Source organism: Ixodes scapularis, unplaced genomic scaffold (assembly GCF_016920785.2).
Source record: "Ixodes scapularis isolate PalLabHiFi unplaced genomic scaffold, ASM1692078v2 PGA_scaffold6__148_contigs__length_123643588, whole genome shotgun sequence".
Lineage (NCBI taxonomy): Eukaryota > Metazoa > Arthropoda > Arachnida > Ixodida > Ixodidae > Ixodes > Ixodes scapularis.
In genome coordinates this window covers 102,678,839-102,703,807 of record NW_024609881.1, presented here as the reverse complement: position 1 = coordinate 102,703,807, position 24,969 = coordinate 102,678,839, and the positions used below count along the sequence as shown (strand labels likewise).

General features: G+C 46.4%; 1 protein-coding gene across 1 annotated transcript in view; it reads left to right on the top strand.

The window, feature by feature from the left end:
* LOC8024927 (cytochrome P450 3A8-like) overlaps positions 1 to 21,405 on the top strand; it is a 37,541-nt gene extending 16,136 nt beyond the window's left edge. Inside the window, exons 5-14 of the mRNA XM_002407411.4 lie at positions 1,153 to 1,278; positions 3,237 to 3,474; positions 8,853 to 8,983; positions 10,193 to 10,292; positions 11,886 to 11,955; positions 12,974 to 13,082; positions 15,396 to 15,487; positions 16,938 to 17,078; positions 18,530 to 18,692; positions 21,328 to 21,405. Coding sequence (XP_002407455.4) covers positions 1,153 to 1,278; positions 3,237 to 3,474; positions 8,853 to 8,983; positions 10,193 to 10,292; positions 11,886 to 11,955; positions 12,974 to 13,082; positions 15,396 to 15,487; positions 16,938 to 17,078; positions 18,530 to 18,692; positions 21,328 to 21,405 — 1,248 coding nt within the window. The remainder of the gene's footprint in view (positions 1 to 1,152; positions 1,279 to 3,236; positions 3,475 to 8,852; positions 8,984 to 10,192; positions 10,293 to 11,885; positions 11,956 to 12,973; positions 13,083 to 15,395; positions 15,488 to 16,937; positions 17,079 to 18,529; positions 18,693 to 21,327) is intronic.
* Positions 21,406 to 24,969: the final 3,564 nt, after the last annotated feature.

The following is a 24,969-nucleotide window of genomic DNA, read 5'->3' as shown; positions in this document are numbered from 1 at the left end:
TTGCTGCATACCGGAGTGCTCGAAGCATGCTTTTGAACCGGGTGCATGCCGCGGGGAGGACTGCAGCACGTACGCGATGATGCGCTGCGCATGGTCCGCCATCGGCTCCGGTGCAACATTGCACGCGAAGACATAATCGCCGTTGAGCACGTCCCATCTTTCAACGAGACACTGCTTGCTTGCGCCGATGTCGTATATGATTGTAGAAAGAGACAGGGCAACTGAAAAGTGATGTGCGTGCTTTGCGAATCCTACCAAAAAACACGGACGACGCGCCGGCAACGCACGATCCAGAGCGCGCGGCCGACGTGCACGACGCGGCTGGCCAGGCAACACCCCCAGGCAGAGAGGGAGGTCAGGGATTCATATGTTCGACCACCCCCCCCCCCCCCCCCGGTTGCCCTCCCTAAATTTTACACATGCATAATTCAAGAGGGCGGTCAAAATATCCAGACCCTCCCCCCCCCCTTTTTTTTTCTGAATCCACCACTACCACACATGCTCTTGTTTGGCCTTCTAGGAGGACTTCGATGACATTGAACGCAGAAGGGGACTAGTAGATTACTTACTTCTAGATGCGTTTAAGATAAAAAAAATAGTGCTACATATATTTCACGAGCCTTGCGTCGACGACTTCTATGGTGGCGGGAACACTAATGATTCCGGTGGAAGGGTTTGTTTGCCACACAACGTTAGTTCCCGAGGTGGCCGCTAGGCAGTGCCACTCCCCGATCTATTCCCCAATAGTTCTCTTCACCTCGCGATGGCGTCCGTTAATTCCTCAGATGTCGCCATGCTTTGGGTATGAACTGTGAGCATGAAATTGGACACGAATGCTGCTTCAGCGTTCGGCGCCTAGTAGGTCGGAAATTTATTCAACCCGAGTGCTGCATCAGTGCTCGACATGAAGTAGGGGCTTATCACACGCTTCCCGCAGGACGGGGTGCTCCAAATATGGCGGCTACCAGTGTTACTTGAGGGACTTTTCAAGAAATATCTATTCTGTACAAGTCACCCGGTTACTTTGACATGAAGACCCGAGCTGTTTTTTGTTTGATAATCCAGCAGGGCTTCTCGAGGGTTATTCGGTACCGTAATTATTCGTCTCTACTTCGGCACCACTAGGTGAAAATATTTACGTTTTTCACGCAGGTAACTATGAGGACCGACGAAATGCACCCTATCCTTGGCAGAAGTGTGATTCACGCAAGGGGCTCCAAGTGGAAAAGCGTGCGCTCTTGCCTCAGTCCCAGTTTCACAACACTCAAGCTCAAGCTGGTGAGAGTGACGTCAGTCGGTCGTATCTGCATTTATGCCAACTACTACGAAGGGAGATAACGCCTCGGTCTTTGGTGACTTCCCGTGTAGCACTCCAGAGAAACTCCTGACTTGCAACAAGCTTAGCAATCCTAGGTCTCTAACTTAGGCTTAATGTGGTTTTGCCCCCAGACCTTAGGGCCAGAGTACTTTTACTTTGGCGTTCTTACGGATTTTCTCTGGCTAGTCACATAATTGGGAAAATGTCATTTCTTAGCCAAACAAGCCGCGTATAAAACGGATAAGCAACAGTGAAGCATAAATCAGGCACTTATTTGAACATTTTGAAAAAAAGTTTCCATATAAAAACATCACAACATGAAGTGAAGCCCATCTTTGATACTTCTTTTGGCGATTTAGGTTAAAATGTTTGATGTGACAGCAGAACTTCAGCACTTGTTCGGAGAAGAATGTCAAGTTTGTCTTTACCTTAATTGGCCTCTCCGGGACTTTTGGAGGCCCGTTCACCCACTTAGACTTCATAAGACCGAGTTCTTTAAAACATCTTAAAATCTCTTACGACGAGAAAACATACTGGCACATTGGCGCCATCTATGCGGTGACCCTGGAAATGCATTTCACTAGAGTGAAGGTTTTTGCGGCATAGGCGAGGCCAAATGTGAGTAATGGTCGTTTAAAAAATCTTCGAAAAATGATGTAAATATAAAAAAAAAAAGAATGGCGTGCGACAAAAAGTAAGAACATATACGGGCCCGCCCTGTGTTCTACGATTGCCCGATGTATGATGCCAGTGTGTTTTCTCGTCGAAAGAGATTTTAAGATGTTTCAAGGTAAACGGTCCTAAGGAGTGAAAACTTTGTGAACGGGCCTTAAAACTATGAATTCCTAGATAAAAGAAAATGCTTACCCAAAGATTTGTGCTACAATGGTTCGTGCATAGAAGTGTTGGGTTACCTTTAAAGGGTTTTTCAAGATCAAAATCTACAAAATCTAGTGAAGAAGCAAGAGCAGCGGAGCTGCAGCTTCTTCTCTCGACGGTGGCTTTCCAGGCGAGCGATCTGCTCTTCTTTTGCAAGGGAATCTGAAGCGGTCGCCGCAGTGAAACTTAAGCCAATAGCGGCCTCGCGGCGGTTGCGGAGCCATTCGCGCTGCTGCGCACATCGCCGCTCGTTCTGCTCCCGTTCTTCTTCCTCCGAAGAAAGGTTGCCGCCATCTATGAGCGACGGCGGCAACCAATTGTCTGGTTGCCGCCGTCGCTCAAAGATGGCGGTAGCTGTCCAGAATTCGGTGTCATTTTTTTTTTGCTGGTGGACACGATCCTGGGGAACCTCGGCCTTAACAGCTCCGCTGAAAGAAAAGAAGACGACACTGACAAGTTTCAAGTCAGAGTTTTTCGCGATTTGACAGGTTTTGTAGAATAAAGGAGGCTATGCTGAAACACGAGCATCATGCACTCGAGGGCATCTTTGGCGGTCTTGCAATCACTCGTGCTTACTTGACGAGCACCAAACGACTAAACGCCTGGCAAAGGCACCATCGCGAGCATGCTACATGTGTTTAAGGCTTGTCGCTTTCGTTTGTTTCTGTTTGTCGCCCTTGCGACAGACAGAAACAAACGAAACAAACATGCTTTGTCGCTTCACTATACAAAGTATAGTGGGTCTTGGACATAAGAGAAGACCTTGAGCAGCTTAAGAAGCACAGGGCAATGGCGAGTCTTGAGCTTCGGATCATCGCTCTGTTGCTGGTGAGGTTGCAGCATTATCTTCTAAGAATGCCAAAAACAAATCACAACACAAGAACAGTTAACATGGTATTCCATACCTTTGCTTTCCTAAAGCTGTGAGGGACCATAGAAGAGCTATGCGATTGAAGAATATCAAGATGAGCGCCATATTGACACACCATGAAAACGTAAAAAGAAATGGTTGATTGTGTTTTCGCCTTCGTTTGCTCAGATGTTGGATCACATCGCTGAAGTTAGCGACGTGTTCATGGACGTACTTGGCAAGAAAGCCGACCTTGGCAAACAGATAAACGTGCTGGAGGCAATGCAGGGTCTCACAATGGACTACCTCGGTCGGGCGGCGTTCGGAATCGACACCAGCTTTCAGAAGGACTTGAACAACCCAATTTTCGTTACAGCCAAACGAACGGTGAAGGAACTTATGACCGGACCTTTTCACATGTTGGCACGTAAGTTCGCCCTTTACCCCTTTCTTTTCACGATTGATCTCCCAACGCTGCGGCCACTTTATTGCCGTCTTGCTAACGTTCGTAACCAGCTATTCTCCAATAGCTATAGTCTGGCAACCGTCACCTAGCTGTGTTTGGAGATTTGTGTTTGTAATTTGTCCCTCTTGTTCTCCTTCTCTACGGATCATTATCGTTATTCTTGTCCAGGCTCGCGTATATCTTTGCATTAAATCCTTATCATAATAAAAAATAACGTTTTGTTTGGATGCCGATCTGACAACCGTGGGCACGCCTTGGATATCGACTTGGCTATGGTGTAGTTTCACCGTAAAAAAAGTTCTGTAAAAAAACAGAAATTGTCTTGCAGCTGGCCTGCTAGAAAATTTCTATAAGGCTCTACTTTCTATATTTAATTTTTGTGTTTCTCACTAACCGGTAATTTATGTAAAATCACAAGTTCTGTGACAGCAGTTCCAGAAAAATCCCAGCACCCAAAAAGTATGTAAGATCACAAGTTCTGTTAAACCGATTCTAGAAAAATCCCATCAGAGAAACTTTATGTAAACTCACAAGTTTTGTTAAAGCAATGCAAAAAAATTCCCAGCACAGGTAATCTATGTAAAATAACAAGTTCCGTTACATCACTTGTGTTGTGTTCGTCCCCTTCTGTGTTCCTGAGTCTCGGGTTTTATTACCATGATAGAAAAGTACGAGGGAAGATAGTTTCTGCAAAATTACAAATTTCGTGAATGCAATTATTGTGAACGCCCAAAAACAGAACATCTTTGTTCTAGTCACGTAACTTTTTTTTTGGTTTACAATCAAGGTATAAAATTTGGTGGTTTCATTTTTTTTGTTACAATTATTAGATGCAATTAACGAAGATGGAACAAGGCATAGGATAAATATGACCTCACTGCTGATATATTACCACACGAAATCGCTATACTAAGCATAAAAGCAGGTGAAGCATGCATTGTAGCAAATATAATTAGGGGTATATTATTATATTTGCTAAACGCTTTACTACCTATGTGTGTATGTACACAAATGTCGCGTAGTAATATTAGAATTTACATATTAGCAGAAAGGTTACCTTTTGCCGATGCCTTATCCACCGTCATATATCTTATCTGCCAAATGGAAGAATAATGTTATTGACTGTTTTTTACTGTGCCGGTTCGTAAGCCAAAATGGCAACCAAATATCAGGTAGGGTGGTTGTGAGAGTTTAATTTCGCTTTGTAGGGACAGTCTACCAAACAACGAGGAACAAATAACACGGGAGACGAGACGCGGCGCAGGCTTGCTTTTTAGTTAGCCCTGCAACGCTTCTCTCAGGCTGTGCTGTGTCCCGTCTCCTGTTTTTGTCTGTCTTAATTTCGCATTATGCCGACATCAATAGTACATTCTCAGCGGAAGAATGTTCTGTTCTCACATGAATTACAATAAAATATTAAATCTTTTATTGGAAGAAAAGAGAAAGTAAACAGTCTAGGCAGGTAGGACGTCCTGGTGGCACATGTGTCTTCATGTTTTCAATGTTTAAAAGTTAAAATCATGCAGTGCTGTTCTCAGTGCTGGCACCTTGAGTGTCAAGCAATGCTTTTTGTCTTTCGTCCGTATAGCCATCGTGCCTGTTTCTGGGTTCAATACAGCGATAACCCTAAAGCAAGAAAAATAACTGTGAAATTCGAGGGTTTTACGTATCGCACCAACGACGGTTGCCTGGCACACCCCAGCGGAGGACTGAGGATTAATTTGGACCACCTGGAGCTCATTTGATGTGCAACCGAAAGCTCGGCTAGACGGCGCCTACTCCGTAATAAGCCTCCGTTAAATAGACCGATCTCACCAGAGTTGCGCGATGCCACCGCTGCCGCTTTGCATCCTGGCACCTGTAGTTCTCCCCAGTTCTCAGGCCGTGTCAGCGCGTGTTGTATGACCAGCATTTGGCTGTTCGGGTTAGCACGAAATTTTAATCGGGTGTCTCTAACGGCTTTTAATGGGTGGCATCCCTGTTGTGTGCCACGCTGCTACAATAACAGCACCAGGCAAAAATAAATATGATTTTATATCTTTTTGAAGCAAATCAGCCTCCGACAAGATGGTCTAAGAATGGTAAAAATAGCAGGACGGAACGGAATGTAAGATAGCGTTTTTATATTTATTTTGTGATTTACATTCCGATTTATATCTACCACAATGCACGTTAGCTAGAGGGTCTAAGGTTATAGGGTGCGAGACATGGTAGAGCATGCCGAAGTGTTCCGTGTGTTGGAATCTCCCTGAGCGCTAGCAGCAGCAAACGTCCCTCGCCGACACGCAAACCGCAGCCCCACCGTCCGGAACCTAGCCTGGAGGCAATCTACTAAGGTGCTTCCATTTGAAATTCAACACGCTCGTAATGGTGGGTCTTTTGATTGCCCCCAAATAAATATACCAGGTGTTTCAGCGGAGACTGATAAAGATTCCTAAAATTAGTGTAATTTAGTTGAAACTACAGTTTTCTCGGGACCGCATTACTCGTGGTGGCGGACGTCAGAAAATGCGCAATACATAATAATTATTTTACTAATTAATTAATAGTGACTAGTTTGTTTAAATTAGGGGAAATATGCCTATGGTTTCAATTAGAAACTTGCTGAGGGTCATCGAAACCACTAAATAAGTAAATTTCAGACGGACTGAGCTCGTGGGAAGTAGTGCGCTGAAGTTACCACTAGTCAAGCAGGTACAAGGTTGGGGCTCTGATAAAAGATGGAGAAATCACGCGGGCGGCTTATCGCAACGACTAGTCTTGTTAAAGGTGCCCTGCAATCATATTTAAGCGTCTACCTTATATGCGGTTTCCACGTCTCTTGGGGTTCGGGCAAGCCAGCGGGCACGGAAAGAGTGGCTAAATATCAGTGCGCCATATTTTAACCGGACGACACGGAAACCTCCTCCACTGACGAGGGCGACCTGCGGTACCAAAAGCGCGCAAAATGTGGCGTCTTTGGTCCTGGGCTTACTACTGGTCAGAGCAACTAAAGACTTCTTTTTGGTCGAAATACAAAATATAAGTGGCGCGAACCGTTTCAATTATTTATAAAAGTAGTTTTTGTTCACTATAATATATGAAAAAAAGAAAGAAATGCAGTTTATAAAGTACGGAAACAAGAAATGACCCGTCAACATACCCGCCGCCAAGCGGTGGAAAAGGCGGCGCATACTAGAAAGGAGTAGTGGGATAAGGCGCCAACACAGAAAAATCCCGGATGTACGCGGTGGCGCTGCAGTCGTATGGACAGGAGGATCCGACCGGCTCCGAGCGTTCCGAAGGCCTTCGGCGAGAGGCTTTGTCTTGCGGTTTGTCCGTTTCGCGATATGGCAGCGCGAAGTGGCTCCCATTCTGAACTGATCGTTTACCCCGTGTTTGCCGTCGTTTGTGGCCAATGAAGTGTCATGCCGAATTAGTGTTTAATCGCGCAGCAAACGCAATGAAAGCCGCTTTGGCTGCCCGCTGCATACAGCCTATCCAGAACATCCTTTAGTGGCGCCCTCTGGCGCCGTCGACACGGAGTGCGGCGGCCGTGAGCGCTCGATGAGCTCACTATTCCTCCTCTAGTTCACGGCCACTCAAGCCAGGACCTACGACGTCATGAAGGAGGTTATTTTTTGCTTGTTTTTGTAATTCTAAATTGCCTATAACTTTTAAAATAAAGCGAATTTCGCGGAAAAAAAAGTTTCACTAAGTTACTACGTTCAGTGCGCTCAGGTTCGGTGCAAATTAAAAAAAACAGTAAAATGTCCTTGCAGGGCCCCTTTAAGTTAGCACCTGTCCTGTCCACTTCTTCGTCTGTCCTTGTCTTAGCGCTATTGGTAATTTAGTATATATAACGAACTAGAATATTTTGTATCACACCAGAATATTTTGAGACTAGTCTTGTACCTGCTCCTAGCTATGCAGATAGTAAAGCGGAGAATGAACGAGTGGCCACAAGAAATGGAAATGCTGGGTGAGCTCCAAAATGGATTCCGAAGAGATAGAAGACTGGAAGATAACTTATTCGTCACGTACCGCACAGTGTATAAACATAGCAATGAAGGACCAAACTCATTTATGGTTAGCTTGTTCGGACATTAAGCGAGCGTACGATAATGTGAGCCAGGAGAAACTCTGGGGTCAGCTGAAGGAGTATAACTTAAATCAAAATTTGGTTATGTTTCTTCAGCAGGGGTACACAGACAATAAGGTCGTTATAAGATGGGAAGCAGAAACTACACAACCCGCACCAATAAAAAGAGGGCTCAGGCAGGGCTGTCCACTATCACCTCTACTCTTCATGATATACCTCAGTGAAATGGAAAAGAAATTAGAGCACATAAACTTAGGTTTTGATGTGAGTCATATGGAAGAAGGAGGGAGACACGTAGTACAGGTAATACCAGTACTGATGTATGCGCACCACATAGCACACCACACATGATGCTCGCCTTTGAGCATAGCCTTCTTTCTTCTACAAAGCCTATCAAATCGCGACAGACCCGGGTTTTAGTCGTGTAGCTGTCGTTTCTTTCTGTTTGTCGCTCTAATGTGACTCGGGCGTAACAATCAATGCCTCGGTGGGCACTGGGGTAGTGGTGGCTCGTGTCCAACTACTACGCTGATGAGTAGCCGAACTCTGACAATGCCTGGAGCTCAGGACGCGTTTTCTACTTTGTCAACCCCAGCGCGTCAGCGCGTGGCTATGATTAACGTTGGCGGCATAGGATAGGCACCAGGCCACGTGGCCGCTTGTTCTGGCTCCGAGTTGAGGGGATGAACGATGCTCATATTTTCCGAATTATTTTGTTGACTGCGTCTGCTTAGAAGGAGACGCTAAGCAATTTATTGGTTATTGACGTTAGGGAATGACTCTAAATAGTATTTAGTGTGTGATGATATTAGCGTATATTTATAATGTGACTACTTGTAGCTGAACTAGTTGATGATTCATGCTTTTGAAAGATGCCAGCTGAACGCAGGGATATACACAGAGCAAGAGAGAGTGAGAGATGTAGAGAAAAAGAAAGAAAGAAAGAGAGAGAGAGAGATAATGGCAAACACACTACTGGACTAGCAACCATTTACTGAAGATAGTTCAGAGATATGAAATTGCCTTCTCGTCGGCTTCCTTGTCATTATTTCTGTACTTGTATTTGCCCTTTTTTTCTATCCTTCTCTTCATGTATCTACCCATGTTCAGTTGGCATCTTTCAAAAGTACATTTATATTTTAGCATTTTGACAAGAGATGTGATGGAAGAGGTCTGCACACCGCAGTCATGATTGCGCTATGTCGTTTAAGAGGAGAAGTTTTATCTTGACCTTTGTTACTTGCCTTCAACGTTCCAGACAGTACAACGTCACTCGGCGTACTGGCTGCTCCGATCTTTTGGTTGAACTGGATATTTGGGACCTTCTCGTTTCTAAGGTCCTCTGAAGAAACGGCAAAGGTGATCGAGCTTCGCAGGAAAAATCCAGAGGTTGGTGCGCCTGCTGAATAGTACCTAATATTAAAGCGAAAGCATTAACTGCCCCGTGGAGCAGAGCCGGCGGCGTCTGTAACCACAAAAAACGGCACCTAAAAACCCGTAACCGCGAAAAACGGCACCTAAATTGACTGCAACACGCCGTATCAGATGCTTTGTCACGGAAGCCGGCGCGGCCGCCCGGGGTCAAAGCGGACGTGTTTCGGAAATAAAACGCAAAGAAAAGCACAGCAGCGCAGATGCTTCGTCACGGAAGCTGTCGTCGAGCCGGCAAGGTTAGCCGCGCCTGCGTAGTGGGGGAGCGTGATGTCACTGCCGGGGCGGTGTGTGCAATAGGACGACGTGGCGCGCTTCTTGTACGAATGCACTGTGTGTAGGAATGCTAAAGCATTCGTACATGTGAGCAGGCTTAAGAGTCTCTGTCGAATTTTGTTTTGTCTACGAATATCGCGAAGATTATCATCTTTGCTAAAATTTGTGGAGGCTGAAGAGATTTACAGGGGGTTGCGTTTGAAGTTGCGCCAAACTCCGTTTACAATCGTGTTGTTTAGCTGATTGCGCGTAAAATAAAAAGCAAAAGAAAACACACACCACGCATAAATTAAACTTGTTTTGATCTCAAGATTAGCCGTTAGTTAGTTAGTTAGAAAAAGGTAGAAATATAATAAGGCTTAATAATGATTAATAATAATGATTATTAATTCTGACCAAGTATTCTTTCTATATCATTCGTGTACGAATGGATTACCTGCTATTGGCATGAGTACATTGCGTTGCCTTGGCTCCGTTTGTTTTCTCTTTACCTAACTGCACGTATAATGAGTTTTGCTGAGGATGTCTGCAATCTGATTCCCGGTTAGGATGTCGGGTTTGTTGTTTTTGTCGCCATGAGCCTACTATAGGCAATATATGAACGCTATTGTCAAGCCTTGATTCGTTTCCGACGTCTTGGATTCAATTGGCCATGTGGTTTTTGTAAAAGCTGATGCAACATATTAATTTATTAAAAAAAAAGGAAAAAAAAAACAAGCAAAGAGGAAGTCGTATGTAAGTTAAGTGGATGTTATAATTACTGTAAATTTGATAGATGTGTCACGCAGGGATATTCTTGGGACCAAAATGACAAAACGCGTGCTTAATTGAGGATACATTGAAGCGGTTGTTCGACCCAATTTATTTCTTTCTCTCCACAATACCTTATAGTTACGAAAGAACGACCTTCTCCAGACTCTCATCGATGCTGAATATGAGGAGGAGGCAACGCAGACATCCTCGGATAAAACAACAAACGGTATCGTGAAAGGTACACGGGGCGAGGTCTTATTTGCTTCATTTCACCATTAACGCCGGTTTACTCATTTACGTTTGACTATGATTAGTGTGCCCCGGCGGGGAGTTGTGATTTCTTGTAACCGCTGGCACACTGGCGCCATCCATCGGGAAGACCTGAAACATTTCCAACCCTTGTGTGTAACCAAACTGAATATTTGGCAGTGTTTGCGATCTATGACAAATGGTATGTGATAACATTGTCGGAACTATTTGAAGACCACGAAAAAGAATAATGCGTAAAAATTTAGAAAAAAAGTATGTTCGTAAGTTGAGTGGGTCCAGTATCCAGTATTCAGCAGTTGCACCAAAACGTTTCTGTAACAGAGCAGTCGCTCCCTAACGAGCGTCGCAGTCGCGATTTCAAAGTATTTAAGAGGTGGCAAGGTCATTAGAATAACACGCTTAACACGCAAAATGAGATAAAGCAAGAAAAATAATGGAAACGGAAATACAAAGGTTATCGAAAATAGTCTCGGAAGACCACCACTCCAAGTGCAAGAGCCACTTCGACGTTCGATCAGTGCCATATTGCGTTGGCTTGACTCACTCGGGTCAAAGTCAGTCAGTCCGCAAGTCAGTTAAACCAAAACCTTCATTTAAAACACGGCGAGCAGTCCATAGGGTGCCTCCGGTATCGTAATAGCAATAAAATAAAATAAGGTGCATTTCTGGTGATTTTTTGGGTAGTGCAGTCCGGAGCAAGGTGGCTTAGGAGAACAGGTGGTGCGGCAAGGTTATTCCCACACCACCAGGAAGCACTTCGTGGCCTCCGACAGCTACTCCCTCTCTCTGTCACCTGCGTCGCTGGTGCCTCCGAAGCCCAGGGCTTCTTCCAAACTGCTCTGAGAGGAGCCCCGCCTGATGCGTTCAGATTTGGCTGATTTAAAACGTGCTCGATGGTCTGCTCGCCTTGGCGGCACAAACCACAGGCCGGGTCGTCCCCGAAAAGTTCGTCTCTCCGCCTCTGGGTGAGGAGGAAGCCCGTTGGAGCTTGGAAAAGAAGCGCACTGGCCCTATCACCACGGTACTTGCGGTACGGTGGCGGTTCGCTCTTGTTTTCTCTGTAGAGTTGGAGGCTCTGCTTCTTTTATGCCGATATGTGTCATTGTTCTATGCCGGTCCCTCTCACCTCCGATCCCATATCCTTTGTCCACTCTCTCCATCCGTCGTCGCCTAATGCCTCGCTGTGCCTCCACTGATTTTGGTAGCTGTAGCCGTAATTTTTCTTATCCAGCTTATCTTTGTCCCGTTAAACCGGACATGGTAGAACACCCTCAGAGCGTAGCTCTCCTGCGGGAGGAGTTTGAGCTTTGATGCGACCTCTCTGATTTGGTGCGTGGGCTACGCAATACATGGGTGCCTCTGTGCCTGTGTGTTAAGCGTTTACTAGCAAAGACAACACACTCCCTGACAATGGGGCGCAATTTTAGGAACCGGCCTTCATCAGTCATACTTTTATTTTTTTTGTGGGGCTGTTGTTTTCGGACATAATTACAAGCGCTATATAAAATTCGATAACAAAAGACGATGCGAAAGTTGCCTTTAATTTCCTCAATTTCGACAGGTCTTTATAGGGGCAGGACATTATCATCTGAAGAAGTCATCCAGAACAGCACAGTCCTGTTTGTTGCAGGGTGAGTTTGAGTTGCTTGATTTGATTTCATTTTTATTTTGATTACTGCGCCGTATTTGACGCTTTGTGGTTCATTACACCGAAAACGTTTTAATTAGAACCATACGTTTTTTTTTTTTTTTACAATTGCAAGCAAATATTTTTTTTGGTAATTATCCGAAGTGTCTTGACGAATGCCCCCCCCCCCCCCGCCCCAAACACACACACACTCCTTTTTTGTCCCCCTGACCGCAGAACTCACTTGCACAGATAGCAATAATGTGGCGTTTAGGTTTATTATTATTGTTTTTAATCTGGACATGCGAACATAAGAAAAAGAAAAAAATTGAAAGCCGTTTACAACTCACTGTAACTCCGAATTTGATCGCAGCTCTTGAGGAGGAGTAGGGGAGGGTACTGAGGGGGGGGTCACGTGACCTCGGGGGGTCACGTGACCTCGGGGGGTCACGTGACCTCGAAGGGGGAGGTCACGTGACCACGGGGGGTCACGTGACCTCGGGGGGGTCACGTGTCCTCCCCTCCTCGGGTCACGTGATCTCGTTAAGGGGGACATCACGTGACCCCCCCCCCCCCCCCGAGGTCGCCGAAGGAACCCGAAGTCCTCCCGAGGTCCTCCCGAAGGAACCCAAGGTCCTCCCGAAGAAACCCGAGGTCCTCCCGAGCTCCTCGGGGGAGGGGGGGTCACGTGACCTCCCCCCCCCCCCCCCCCGAGGTCACCGAAGGTACCCAAGGTTCTCCCGAAGGAACCCGAAGTCCTCCCGAGGTCCTCCCGAAGGAACCCAAGGTCCTCCCGAAGAAACCCGAGGTCCTCCCGAAGGAACCCAAGGTCCTCCCGAAGAAACCCGAGGTCCTCCCGAGCTCCTCGGAGGGGGGGGGGGGGGGGGGGGGGGATCGCGGCTACGCCGACGCCGACGCCGCTCAAGCCGGAAACGGGCGCCTAAGAGCTGCCCTCTAAAAAAACCATCTTGCCCCTGTAAACGTTGAGATGTTTGCGTTAATTTCCCGTTTGTCACCCACAGGTTTGAAACAACAGCAGTGGCGTTGTCTTTTCTTACGTTTGCTCTCGGCAAGCACCAGGACGTGCAAGACAAGGTTCGACAGGAAGTACGAGAGGTTCTCAAAGACCACGTACGTTTTATTTCCTTACGAATGATACATTTATATATCCTTCATTTATGTTCTGAAACTCTTTTCGAAGGCTTTTCTCGCGAAGCCAATGCAAAGCTCAAGTCGTCTGTTTCTTGGGAAGGCATTGTGGTGACGTCAGAACAACACCGAGCACTGATTGGCTATGATTTAAAGGATAGTGGGTAGACCTGAATGCTAGATGCCTTGAGGTCTATCCGCTATTTTTTTTTTTTCAATCAGCCAATCAGAGCTCTTTGTTCCGACATCATCGAAACCCCTGTGCAAGAAGCAGACGAACTTGCGCTCCTCATTATGATCTGCAAAGTGTCAGCCTTGACTGTGAGGTGAGGTCATGGTGCCTGGAACGCTTCTGCCACTGGTGTGTTGAAAGTGTAAAAAATAAAAGTATTTTTATCGATTTCTGTACGGTTACGTTATAGAAATGACATGCTGTCGACGGTGGCGATCCTGGCGGCGTCACATCAGCGGTGGATCGCAAAAATAAGATTGTCCTGGGAGTCTGTGACACTGACCCTCTGTCCATAATTATCCCAATAAAAAAATTGTTTTGTAAAGCTTATTTTAAGCAAACAACTATTTTATAAACAGGACAATTAACAAATGACAGACAAATAACATTGCGCCATTTTATTTAGACTAAACATTAAAAAAGGGGGACAGAAAAGTCGCTTGCTTCCCGCAGCAAGGTACTTCTGTATATGTGGTAATGCTCGAGTACACCAATGGGACAATATCACGATATTTAATAATGGCCACACCTTCTATCGGTTTCAATTTTATACACGAACCGTCAACTGCATGCTCAGAACCATGTACTTAAAGAGAGCTGAGTGCGAACTGTCAAGAAAAAGATGGCGTACGCACACGAAACGTTTCACCTGCCAAGGTTGTTGTGGAAAGAAACAGAATATCGTCAACGCGGACGAATTCAGATGGGTTCGCCTCTTAAATTCATACCCGCTAATGAGAAGTTATTCTTCGTTGAGGAACTTGATGCTTGGACGGCATACATAAGCTTCGCTACAAGAATGAAGTGCGAAAACCAGTGCTGGCACAAGTTTCATCACTCCAGAGTATTGAAATCAGTCTCCTCCATCCACTTGTAGGCGAAGAAGCCAATTGCAAGCTTCTACTTTCTTGTGGCTTGTACATTTCGGGTTTTTCTTTGTCCAAAGAATGTTTTCCGCTCTTTCCCTGCCAAACAAGAACACGCTTTCCGCGGGGCCACTGGTACTTCGGCATTCTTTACGTTTTCTAAGGACAGCAATGTTTCCGAGATGGAGCGTTCTCGAGCGATCTCCAACGAGAATTAAAACTTCCTTGCCCTGAAGCACAATTTCAAACCGGATTTGCATCCTTTTATGTACGCGAGCAGTTTACTCCCGCAATACATTCGAAGATGCACTTCATAGTATCCTCCATATATTCACTCTACACTCCGCTGTCGCTCACGTTTATGAGCCACTTCGGAACAAATGTAGATCCGGACCAGCGGAAATCTGCATCGAATTCGCGTCCCCAGCCGCTGGCATCTGCATCCGATCCGCAACACGCCAAGTCTGATTTCTTTTTATCCGTACTCTGTGGATATCCCCAAATGATCCGACGGTAACCCGTGGATATGCAAGGCTTCATTACTAATATTAACAAATCATTGGTGTTTGGGGCATTTTGTAAAAAAAATTATATTTTTATCTCCACGAAGAAAAATAAAACATTTGATTTCGTTTGCAAACTACAACAATATATTTAAGAAACAAATATCGAGCCACGTTGCCGTTCATAGATGTAAAAGTAATATATAGTTCTGACATTCAAAGTGGAAATCACAAACATATCATTCTGCTAAAAATCATAATTTCTCTTTAGCATTTTTTTTTGGCTACGGAGAAATATTATTCACTGCGTACAGATGACGAGACTCGCAGAGCTCTCCACTCCCCGAGTTACCTAAGTTGTCGGTATGTGCATTGTAGAATATATTTTTTTTGACCGAATAAAACCCGTCTGGGGGGGGGGGGGGGGGGGGTACGACGACTGCCTCAGTAAAAGTTTTTACAGTCTAGGAGTAGAGGAATGAAATTGCCGCACACGCACCGTAAACTTAAGAAACTCGGGGCGTGATGCGTTCTGCGCATCCCTTTATGATTCCGCAGACAACAAGAGTACTGTATTAGCCAATAAGAAAAGCGAAGGACAAATCACGGAGTAAAAAAGCGGAGAACTGAAACCACGCCCTGCGTTAATTAGCATCTCACTAACCATAGTTGTGAATGAAAATGTGTGTTGCAGGGGAAACTAGACTACGAGACGGTCACCCGAAAGATGAAGTACGTCGGGCAAGTGGTAAACGAGGCACTGCGTATTTGGCCTCCCGCTCTCACGTGAGTAGGGAATTATTTGTTTGGTCATGGGCGATGAAAGCTCAAACTTGTCGGCAGTTTTAATTTTCCTGTGCCGTAAAGGTTTGCGTGCCCTACCCTGGAATAACCATTGAGCAAGCCACGGCGAAAGTTTATTTGTAAATTTTACAATTACCTTTTCACATCGTGACTGACAGCGTACCCTATAAGTAGGACCTGAAAGCAGGAAGAACTCATTTGCCCAGTGTAACTTAAAGGTACTAGGGTTCTAGGTAAACCACATGGTCCAAAGAGCTACGACTTATTTGTCTTTCTCAGTTACAAATATTATATAAATGTTTATAATAAGCTTATGATATAAGAGCCTATATGCAACTTATATAAGTTTTGCAATGTTTATTGAACAAATCACATATGAACATATTTCTATTTTTAATAGAGCCATGCTTGTCAATTCAGCGTTTGCCATCGTTCCGCATCGCTCAACAATCACTAGTTTACATACTTTTGAAAGTGATGACTATTTTAAAAAACAGAGGAGCAGAAGAGTTTTTAATCTAATAAACAAAGTAATTTTCACGGTGATGTACAGCTGTTAATAGGAACCTCCTCGGTGAATAAACGTTTTGCGAAAATCCAAAAAAACTGCGCGCGAAGTCCTGCACGTCCCTCTGCCCTTCAGCGCGCAAGACAGGGAGGGTATACCTCAGCTGTACGCCGGCTCGCCTGCCCTCGCCTACGGCCCCGCGTTTTCCCAGTGGCCTCCATGGTCTGCTACAACCGGTCCTTCCCCTACCGTTCCCGACATTCCTTTCGGCTGCTGCGGATGGCGCTGCACATTTTTCAACAGGTCTACTGCGTTGTCGTTCACCGCGAAAACTCCCGAAGCGCACGACGTGCGCAAAGAAAAGACGAACTTAGACATGGAGAAGTCCGTAGCATTTCCGAAGGATGCGAATTTTAGTTAAGGCAGACTGCTGTAGGAGTGACACACGTTAGGGCCCTTTCACACACTTGCCACCGATTAGCAGTGAGTGAAACAAGACAAATTGTAAGCCTCTTGCGTGGGTTTAGGACCGCATGCGCTGCGGAGGAGCTTATTTTAAGCCAACGCAATAGGCTTAAAGACCGGTCCTGTGTTAATAGAGAGTTTTAGTAGATCGTTCCGATACCTCCGATAGCCCCGATAACGATACTATGCATGCGCAAGGGAGGCGGTGGCGGAGTATCGGGTATCGTTATCGGAGTCATGCAGAACGATCTACTAAAACTCTCTAGTGGGTCCCATACGGTTGCGAGTGTGGGAACAGGCCTGTATGCTATAGGGTAAATGCACTCAAATTTTTCTGCTATTTGTTTACAGCAGCATAAAGAGTATAAAGGGTAAAGGGTACGACACCATGCTCTCACTACCAGATGTAACTCTCTTACGCTTTCAAATATGTGTAATCAACTTGAACTTTCTCCACAGATTTACCACGAGGCAGGCAAAAGAAGACTTTGAGTATAAGGGCATCAAGTACAAGGCCGGGACATGCATCATGTCTCCGACACTTCAGATTCATAGGGACGAGCGGTTCTTCCCAGATCCCATGAAGTTTGACCCTGACAGGTACTGACAGAAGACATGCTTGACAACGATGATGAAAAAATATACATTGCCGATATCTGTTATGGTTAAAGCTTTACCCAATGAAACACTTGAGCGGCTAACTGCAGGCATAAAGCTAGGTTGCACTTCTTTATTTCAACCGGAAATCTCAGGATGAATTTTTACTTTATTGGAGTTTTGGTACTGTATTCTTTTCTTGAGCTGTGATTTGCAGTAACTTTTTGTTACACTCCGAAGTACCTCAGAAGTGCGTGTATGAACGTCAGAGGTGACACCGGGAAAGTCAAAATATTGCATCAATGAAAAATATTTAAAACTCGAACATCAGGATTAATGGATTAGGTAGGATAAATAAAGCAATAAAACAGTGCACGCGCAAAATTTTTAGTCATAAAATGTGAAGAGCATTACCTTGGTATTTTAGTTTGGTGTTGAATCTTTTCTTTAAGACATAATGATATTGATGGAAAATATAACTGAGCTTGCATACGCTTGTGAGTAACATGCTCAAGGGATGTACTTTTCGTTCAATATGAGCTGAAACGGTCCTTGCCACTTTGTCGTACATCCCAGTTCCTAAAACAGCTGCTGTTCGGCCTAGGATTTCAATGCTAAATTAAGGTCTCATAATTCGGACTCTGCCAAACCGAAGCATAATAGAGCTTGTGGAAACCACAGACACACACAAACAAAAAAGTCGAATCCGGCGTTTCAAATCATATTGATCGTGATAGTACGAGCTGAAAAAGGTGAGAAACTGTCAAGGTTTTTAGACTATCAATATTTAAACCTAATCTGAAGATTGCATGAGAGCGTCCGAGGGTAGAATGATAGAACGCTCGCGCTACGCCGCTGTTCAAACATCGTTGATCTGATAATGCGGAATAGCATTCTTACACAAGCTAACTCAGATTTTACGTGCGTCCGTTAAATTGTGCGCGTGGCTTTGCACAGTCGAAGCCAGGAGAGTTACCAGCCCGCCCAACACATGCGCCGCGAGCCAACTGCGCATGTACGCACCCCCCGAGTGTCGACACGTTACGAGCTGGCAGGGCGCTTCCTCGCCATAGTCTCTCCATTTTCGGCGTCGTCGCAAGAAAGGAAAATTAAAAATGGAATAGCAAGTCAACATTTGGTGAAGACGCGGCGTCCCGTGCCATGAAGATGGACATTGTACGTGAGCGTTGGCTGCGTTTCTCATGAAATGCAATTCTGCACCTGACCGTTTTGAACGATAGATTGAACTACTGCTTTAATTTTTTTAATGAGGGCCATAGAACATGAGCGTGTTTTGGACATATCTATTTATTCTGCTCGACATCTCGTGAAACTGTGGTTACGGAAACGCATACGTAATACGCTGGTCATGCGCATGAAGATTTTTGGTGAAATTAGTTCGATCTCCGATCGTGCTCCATCCTAATATATCGCCTGCTAATTTCATGTCGCAGGTTCAGCGAAGAAAACGAAAGCAGCATCATGAAGATCGCCTTCCAGCCTTTTGGCATGGGACCCCGAAACTGCGTGGGAATGAGGCTTGCTCTGTTCGAGATCGCTTACACCGTTGTAAAGATGACGCAGCACTTCCGTTGGGAACTCGGCGACTCACAGCTGGCAAGTTCAGTATCAGAATTACCAATCACGATCACCAAGAGTGCGTCGTCCTTGTCGTCGTTGTCTTTGTACGCTTACCATCACCAGCTAAAGCAATTACGAAAAAAAAAGAAACACGCTAGACCACACTGCCTGTTTGCTTTAACAGGTGATTGAAAACGGAAAAGGATGGACGAGCGCAGTGATGGTGCCCCCTTATAATGCTGCCTTATTGGTTACATCTGATTGGAGCTTTGGTTGGGTTTAAACTTTAAAGTGAAACGAAGGTTGGATAAGACCGCACCTCGACAGTTTTACGGCGATACTTTGTTTCGCTTTAAGCTTGTGCGCAGCCAACGCTACAAGCCGATAGTATCAATAAAATGGTGTCAACAGAGCAAGGTTATGGTGTTTCCGTTATCTTTCTGCATATGTTTTATTGTCGTTGAACCAATCGTGTGAAGGGAAGACCCAGTGACTTGCACTCTTTGTCCGCGTGTTTGTGGTTGGGTTGTATATGTGTTCGTGCCTTCCACTGCCACTAGGGCGAATAATGAAACGATGTTCATGTAATATTACAACGCTGACGTTGGCCACTACGACATTATTAATGCAGTTTAAAGAGCTACGTTCATTAGTTTTGTTACTATTAAGGACGCAGTAAATCTGGCGAACTTGATTGCTCTCCTGTGCTCCTTTTCAGTGCTTATGGTTAGGAATAAAAGTGCTGAATCACTCAGCTGTTGACGCATGTCAGGCGACGGACGTTCGGTAAAAGAGAGTTGGTGCGCATGCTCAGAAAGCGTTCCACAGTCCAAAAGACGTCTGGTCACATGACTTCCTTGTTAACAAATTAGCGTCGAGCACCTCTCTCGTTCTCTCTCACCCGTCATCCAATCAGTGTCAAGCCTCGCGGCCACGCTTTTATTTGGGCCTCACGAAGTGCCGAACACCTGACCAAAGAACGTTTCACGTTAAAACACATGACCTGGTGTCAAATTGCTATCTGCCGGGAGCAGAGTGGATGACCCGCAGGCATTTCCCTCCGAATAGCAACCCAACTCCCGGCCGTGTGTTGTGACATGCTGGCACAGGAGGGAGGTTCTATCATGCGTTAAAATGAGGTTACTTCCATCTGTTATAAATACAAATGTTTTTAAACTACATACTTCAGACTTCCATGTGAAAACTTGGCTCTATAAAAGACAAATACATTTGTGCCGTAGGTGTCCAGTGCATCCTACGCAAGACACCTTAAGCCCTGGAACGCTCATTTTTAGAATGCTGGGACGCATTTTTGCTCTGCGATGGCCTCAAACGAAGTATTAAAAAAAAACTTCCGGCATCACCTTACAAAAGTAGGTTCCTTCTTGTAGAAAACAAAAATTGAAATCCCTCTTAACTCTGTCATTATACTGGGCCTGAATGCACATGGCGAAGTAGAATGGTTGTAAGGAATGCTGATGTAGGTGCGCGTCCTGTGAGAATGCATTTCACAGAGATTTTACGCCGCGGAAAAGCAGTGTACACTACTTTAGCTTGCCCGCCTGAAAGGGTTTCCATCTTGGATTCTCTTGAGCGTCTGAAAGAATTTTAAACTTTATGTGAGCGTTCTGACTGAGCGATTGATGCAAGGGATCTTACCTTTCTACGTGTTTTGCATTTCCTTTTCAAAAAAAGCAAAGAAAAATCTGTTGTGGCCTGTGTTCGATTCTCGCCTGGCGAAAATACTTTTTGATTACTGCAATGGCCTCTTCTGTCCCGAACCTCATGCCCACGCTTTTATCTGGGGTTCACTAAATGCCGAACTTTTAGCCAAATAACGTTTCACGTTGAGTATATATATCTTTGATAAACTCGCACAGGAATCGCCCTGAAAACAGGACAGTGCACAGCGGTTCTCGGAGTTGCAGCGCGAAGTTGGTACAGCGTCGAGCGCAAACCGCGCTGCGCCTGTGCACTGTGACGAGAGCTCCCATGTGTCACCTCGCGTATTATTCGTTTTTTCTTGCGTTCGTCCGCGCACAATGCCCTTCTGCTGTCAATTTCTCTTGGCGCTTACTCGCGGATTTAGCGGTCCAATTCAAATTATCATGGTGGGTGTGATTCTCGATGAGGCCATGAAGCGGGTGACAATTCCACAGTCTTACTTTGTCTACCATTCTTGGTTCGAAAGAGAGTACCACCAGATAATAGTCATACCTTAGTGTCATCGAAACGCCTCACAACGCTTTCCACTAAGTTAATTACTTTGGGGCGCTCCTTGCCACCGCAGTAATCGCCTGTAATCACGGCGATGGTAAGAAGCTCGTTGTCCTCGCTGCCAAGAGACCTAAGGAATTTATCGAGTGCAGCTTCGAGGAGTGTTCGTTTTCTCAAGGTCGCCACCTCGATAGATCTTCTATTCCGGCCATCTCCTTCATTCCCGCTCCTGGCCGCGATGCTTGGTGCAACGAAAAGTCTCACAAAGAGGGTGTGTTCCAATGATCGAGGACGTTTGGTGGGCACCGGTGCACTTAATCGAAGATGACGGGGCGCAGCTCGGTGCCGAGGCGCGCACCGGTGCGAATGATTGAGGCAGTTATGTATGTTACCAGCATTACCGCGGCTTGTTGGTTATTGTTTAGTAGATTTATCAATGTGCATTTCATTTCAGGGAGAAATGCCAATAGATCAGTACGGCACGTTGTCAACACCAGTAAGAGGACCATGGATCGTCTTCCACAAATTGTGACCCAAGATGGCTCAACGCTGAATGACTGGACTATTTCTTCTTGTACGCAATTAAAGCTTTGCGCGCTGATTTAACAAGGAGTGTTGTATTTATTCATCACTAGGTTGACACAGTAAAAAAAAGTGTGCTTTTGGGTAAAACTGGACTTTTGGAAGGTTGGATTTGTTTAAGTTTTATATAGCAACTGATAGATTGACAACAATACACAATTTAGAAACAAGCCCGCGTGAGATGAAGTGTTTGTGCGTGCGCAGTTCTGCAAGCAGGATCAGACAGTTTAGTTAGTCTACAAGAAACGCAGGCTATGGCGTGTGCGGAGAACCTTATTAACGCGCCGGATCAACTACGGTTATGGCGTGATCTGTTAAGAATGCGGAAGAACGAATTGAGAGCCAAGAAGTGCGAAGTCAATAAGCCTCACAAAAAAAATCCCTAAAAGGTACACCAATACGTTTTTTTTTTTTGTTGATCAGTAACACGGCCACGGGGTACATTATATTTATGCGGACAATTTTCTCTTAAAGTCCAAAAATTACCTAAGGTTTTTGAATGAAATATTTAGCTAGTGAAAATGCACAAATGGGTTCAATGAGAAACTTGCAGGGCGTCGTCAAAAACCACTAAATCGATCCATATTCTGAGCGCCTCCTCGAAGCGCGTAGGAAACGCGGGTTGCACCGATGTTACTCCTCGTGCAGGAGCTGCACGAGGAGAAACGTTGGTGCATCTCTGTCTTTCCCACGTGCTTCAAGAAAAAGGGAATTAAGAATTGTTATTCATTCCACCTATTCTGAATATTAGCCGCCCATATGATCTCCTCTTGGCTGTATAACACCATCTGCACGAACCGCCTTAGTGTACGTTTTCGTGGATATATTTTGTGATAAATCTGTTCGAATTAAAAGTTAACGCTCTGCGTATACCCTTTTCGAAATACTGCCCTCTGTTAGCGGCTGTAGGATCCCTGCGCAAGGGCGGTAAAAAGACACAAAAACTTCAAGAAGACACTAAGGACTGCTTACGTGTAGGAATGTGAAAGGGCATTCGTATACGTAGCGTATTCCTACAAATTGCGCGTCCTGCTATCTTCCGGAAAGGCTGGCCGAGCGGCCTCTGCGTAGGCCATATCCGGCCGGGCTCTGCATTGCGGCGGTCGCGCCTGCGCCACCCTTTCCCTTTTACCGGGGCACGGGCCGCAGCGCCACGAGGGGGCTTCTCTCTGGGGTGGCGTTCCTTGGAACTATGAAGTCTCGCAGCCGTTTGAACTACCGTTTCGCCGAGGAAGGGAATTTCGGAGCCGTTTTTCGCGGTTACGCATAACACCGGCTGCGTTGTCATGGGACATTAAATCCTTTCGCATTAAAACCTCAACAACACAACGCGCACTGCAAAAAAAAAAAAAAAAGGAAGACACTGACACACATTACGCGCCGACAGAGAAGACGGCGATTAGCGCAGTGACCTTGCGCTTTAGACGCTGTAGGGTTGGCTCGTCGGCTCCTAGCGTTGGCCGCGCTCCGACGTTCGCTATCTTATGGAAAGACTTGCACGTTCCTCGATGCAGTTCTTCAGCCTTTGTGCAGTGGTTCCGAACTTCTCATAATCGCCAGGTGAATTTCGAAATGGGTCTATAGGCAACCTGCAATGCTGTTTGGTTTGGCTATATCTAGCGACTGAAGCAAGAAACAGTGGCTACGCATGGGGACTATTACTCTGGTGGCGCCGTTAGCCTTGTGTCTCAAGCAAAAAACGCTGGGTAGGTCAGAAAGCTGTGCTCACATAACATGCCAGTACGGTGGAAGCTATGGCCCTTTCCGGGCCAATCGGAACGTGGCTACGTATTACCATAGAGTGTGCTTTTACTGCGAAGAAGTGTAAGGCTTTTCGCCTCGTCATGCTCCAATAGTCCATTTTCTATATTCCCAAGCGCCCCGGCCCGCACTCGAGGAATCATGGGAAAGGTGTTCCCTTAGCTCCCAAGTAAACAATAATTTCAACCAATTCTATGGTTAAACATGATGATTGAAACCTGAGACTGTGGTTTGAAAAACAGAAACTTGTGAAGTAGAAAGAAAAAGGGACAGAAAATGTCTCAAACTCAGCTAAACACTTTATTGCCTCTACGCCTTATATACACCTCCCCCGAACGTCGCCACCACCACAACGGCTGATCACCGAGCTACAAACAATACACCAGAATCACAACACAATAAACAGGTATAAATACATTAAAAAAAACATAAAAAAAACACAAGAGAGAAGCGTGCCCTATCGTTTCCATCTTCACCCAGTACACGGGGTCCAAAACAAACAGAAACACAAGGTCGTAATCACCGCACCCTGAAGGACTTCAACGCGGACAATGTAACACAAGCACAGGGAAACACACAATAACCTTTTCTCCCACCCTCCACGTGGGTGACAAGTTGACGACACCGTGGACGGAGACGGTGACCGGGGGGTTGGACGCCACCGACGCCCCGACCTCGCCGGGAGAGCTGACGGAGACGACGCCGCGTGCAGGGACCGACGCCTCGACGACGCCAGAGAAGGACAACCCCCTAGACCATGCCGCGGCGGAGGGTGAGCCATACCCTAAGTGGAGTTTGGCGGAGGACGACCTGTTCTTATCGGATTCGGACAACCTTGTCGTCGACGAGAAAAGTGACGAGGCGGCGGAGGGAACGATGAAAGTCGCAGAGCAGACGGAGTCCTGTGGCGGCGAAGAAATCACCCGCGTCTACCGTCGTCGTCAACACCCCGTGCCGCCGCCCTCAAACTTCGCGAGGCCGGCAGCGTCTCCATCGCCAACCAGTCAGTTTCTGTCGGGTCGACGGGTCCGCAGGTGACGAATGTGACCTGCCTCTTCCTACCGACGTTTGTGCGCAACGACCAGCTCGTCCAAGCCCTGGCCCCGTACAGCAAAGTCATCGACGTCTCCAACGCCGTACCAAACGGCGACTGTGAAAACAGGAACCCGCTTCATCCGCATCGAGATGAAGGAGGCTAACCCCCTGCCCAACTTCCTGCGCGTCTCCGGTCATCGTGCTACCTTCCACTACCGCGGCCTGAAGCGCGTACGCCGACGCTGCAGGCAGGAGGACCACGTCCGGGCACAGTGTACCACGGGGTACTGCGACCACTGCGGTGTCTTCGGGCACCCTACTGAGGGCTGCACTGCCAACTGTAGACGCTGCGGTGGAACATACGCGACTGTGGACTCCAGGGCCAAGAGAAGCTACTCATCTATGGTCGCCGGAAACTACGCCACCGATTTCCTCACCCTGGACCCAGGAAACGCGACCTCTCCCATCGCCCCCGAGGCTCCGGCCGTACCACCCGTGTTCATCGTCGCACCTCCGTAACCACCTGACGCCGCAGCCGCAGCCGCGCCCCCGCCTCCTCCGTCGACGCCCCCCTTCCGCCCGACCTGAGCGAAGCCCGACCGGCTCGAGGGTGACTTCAGCCGAAGTGACGGACTTTGTCCGAGCCGCCGCGGTTGTTGTCGGCGACACCCCCTATGCAGCGTGGAGCCCAGCGTCGGGCGATGACGGGGTCTCCAGC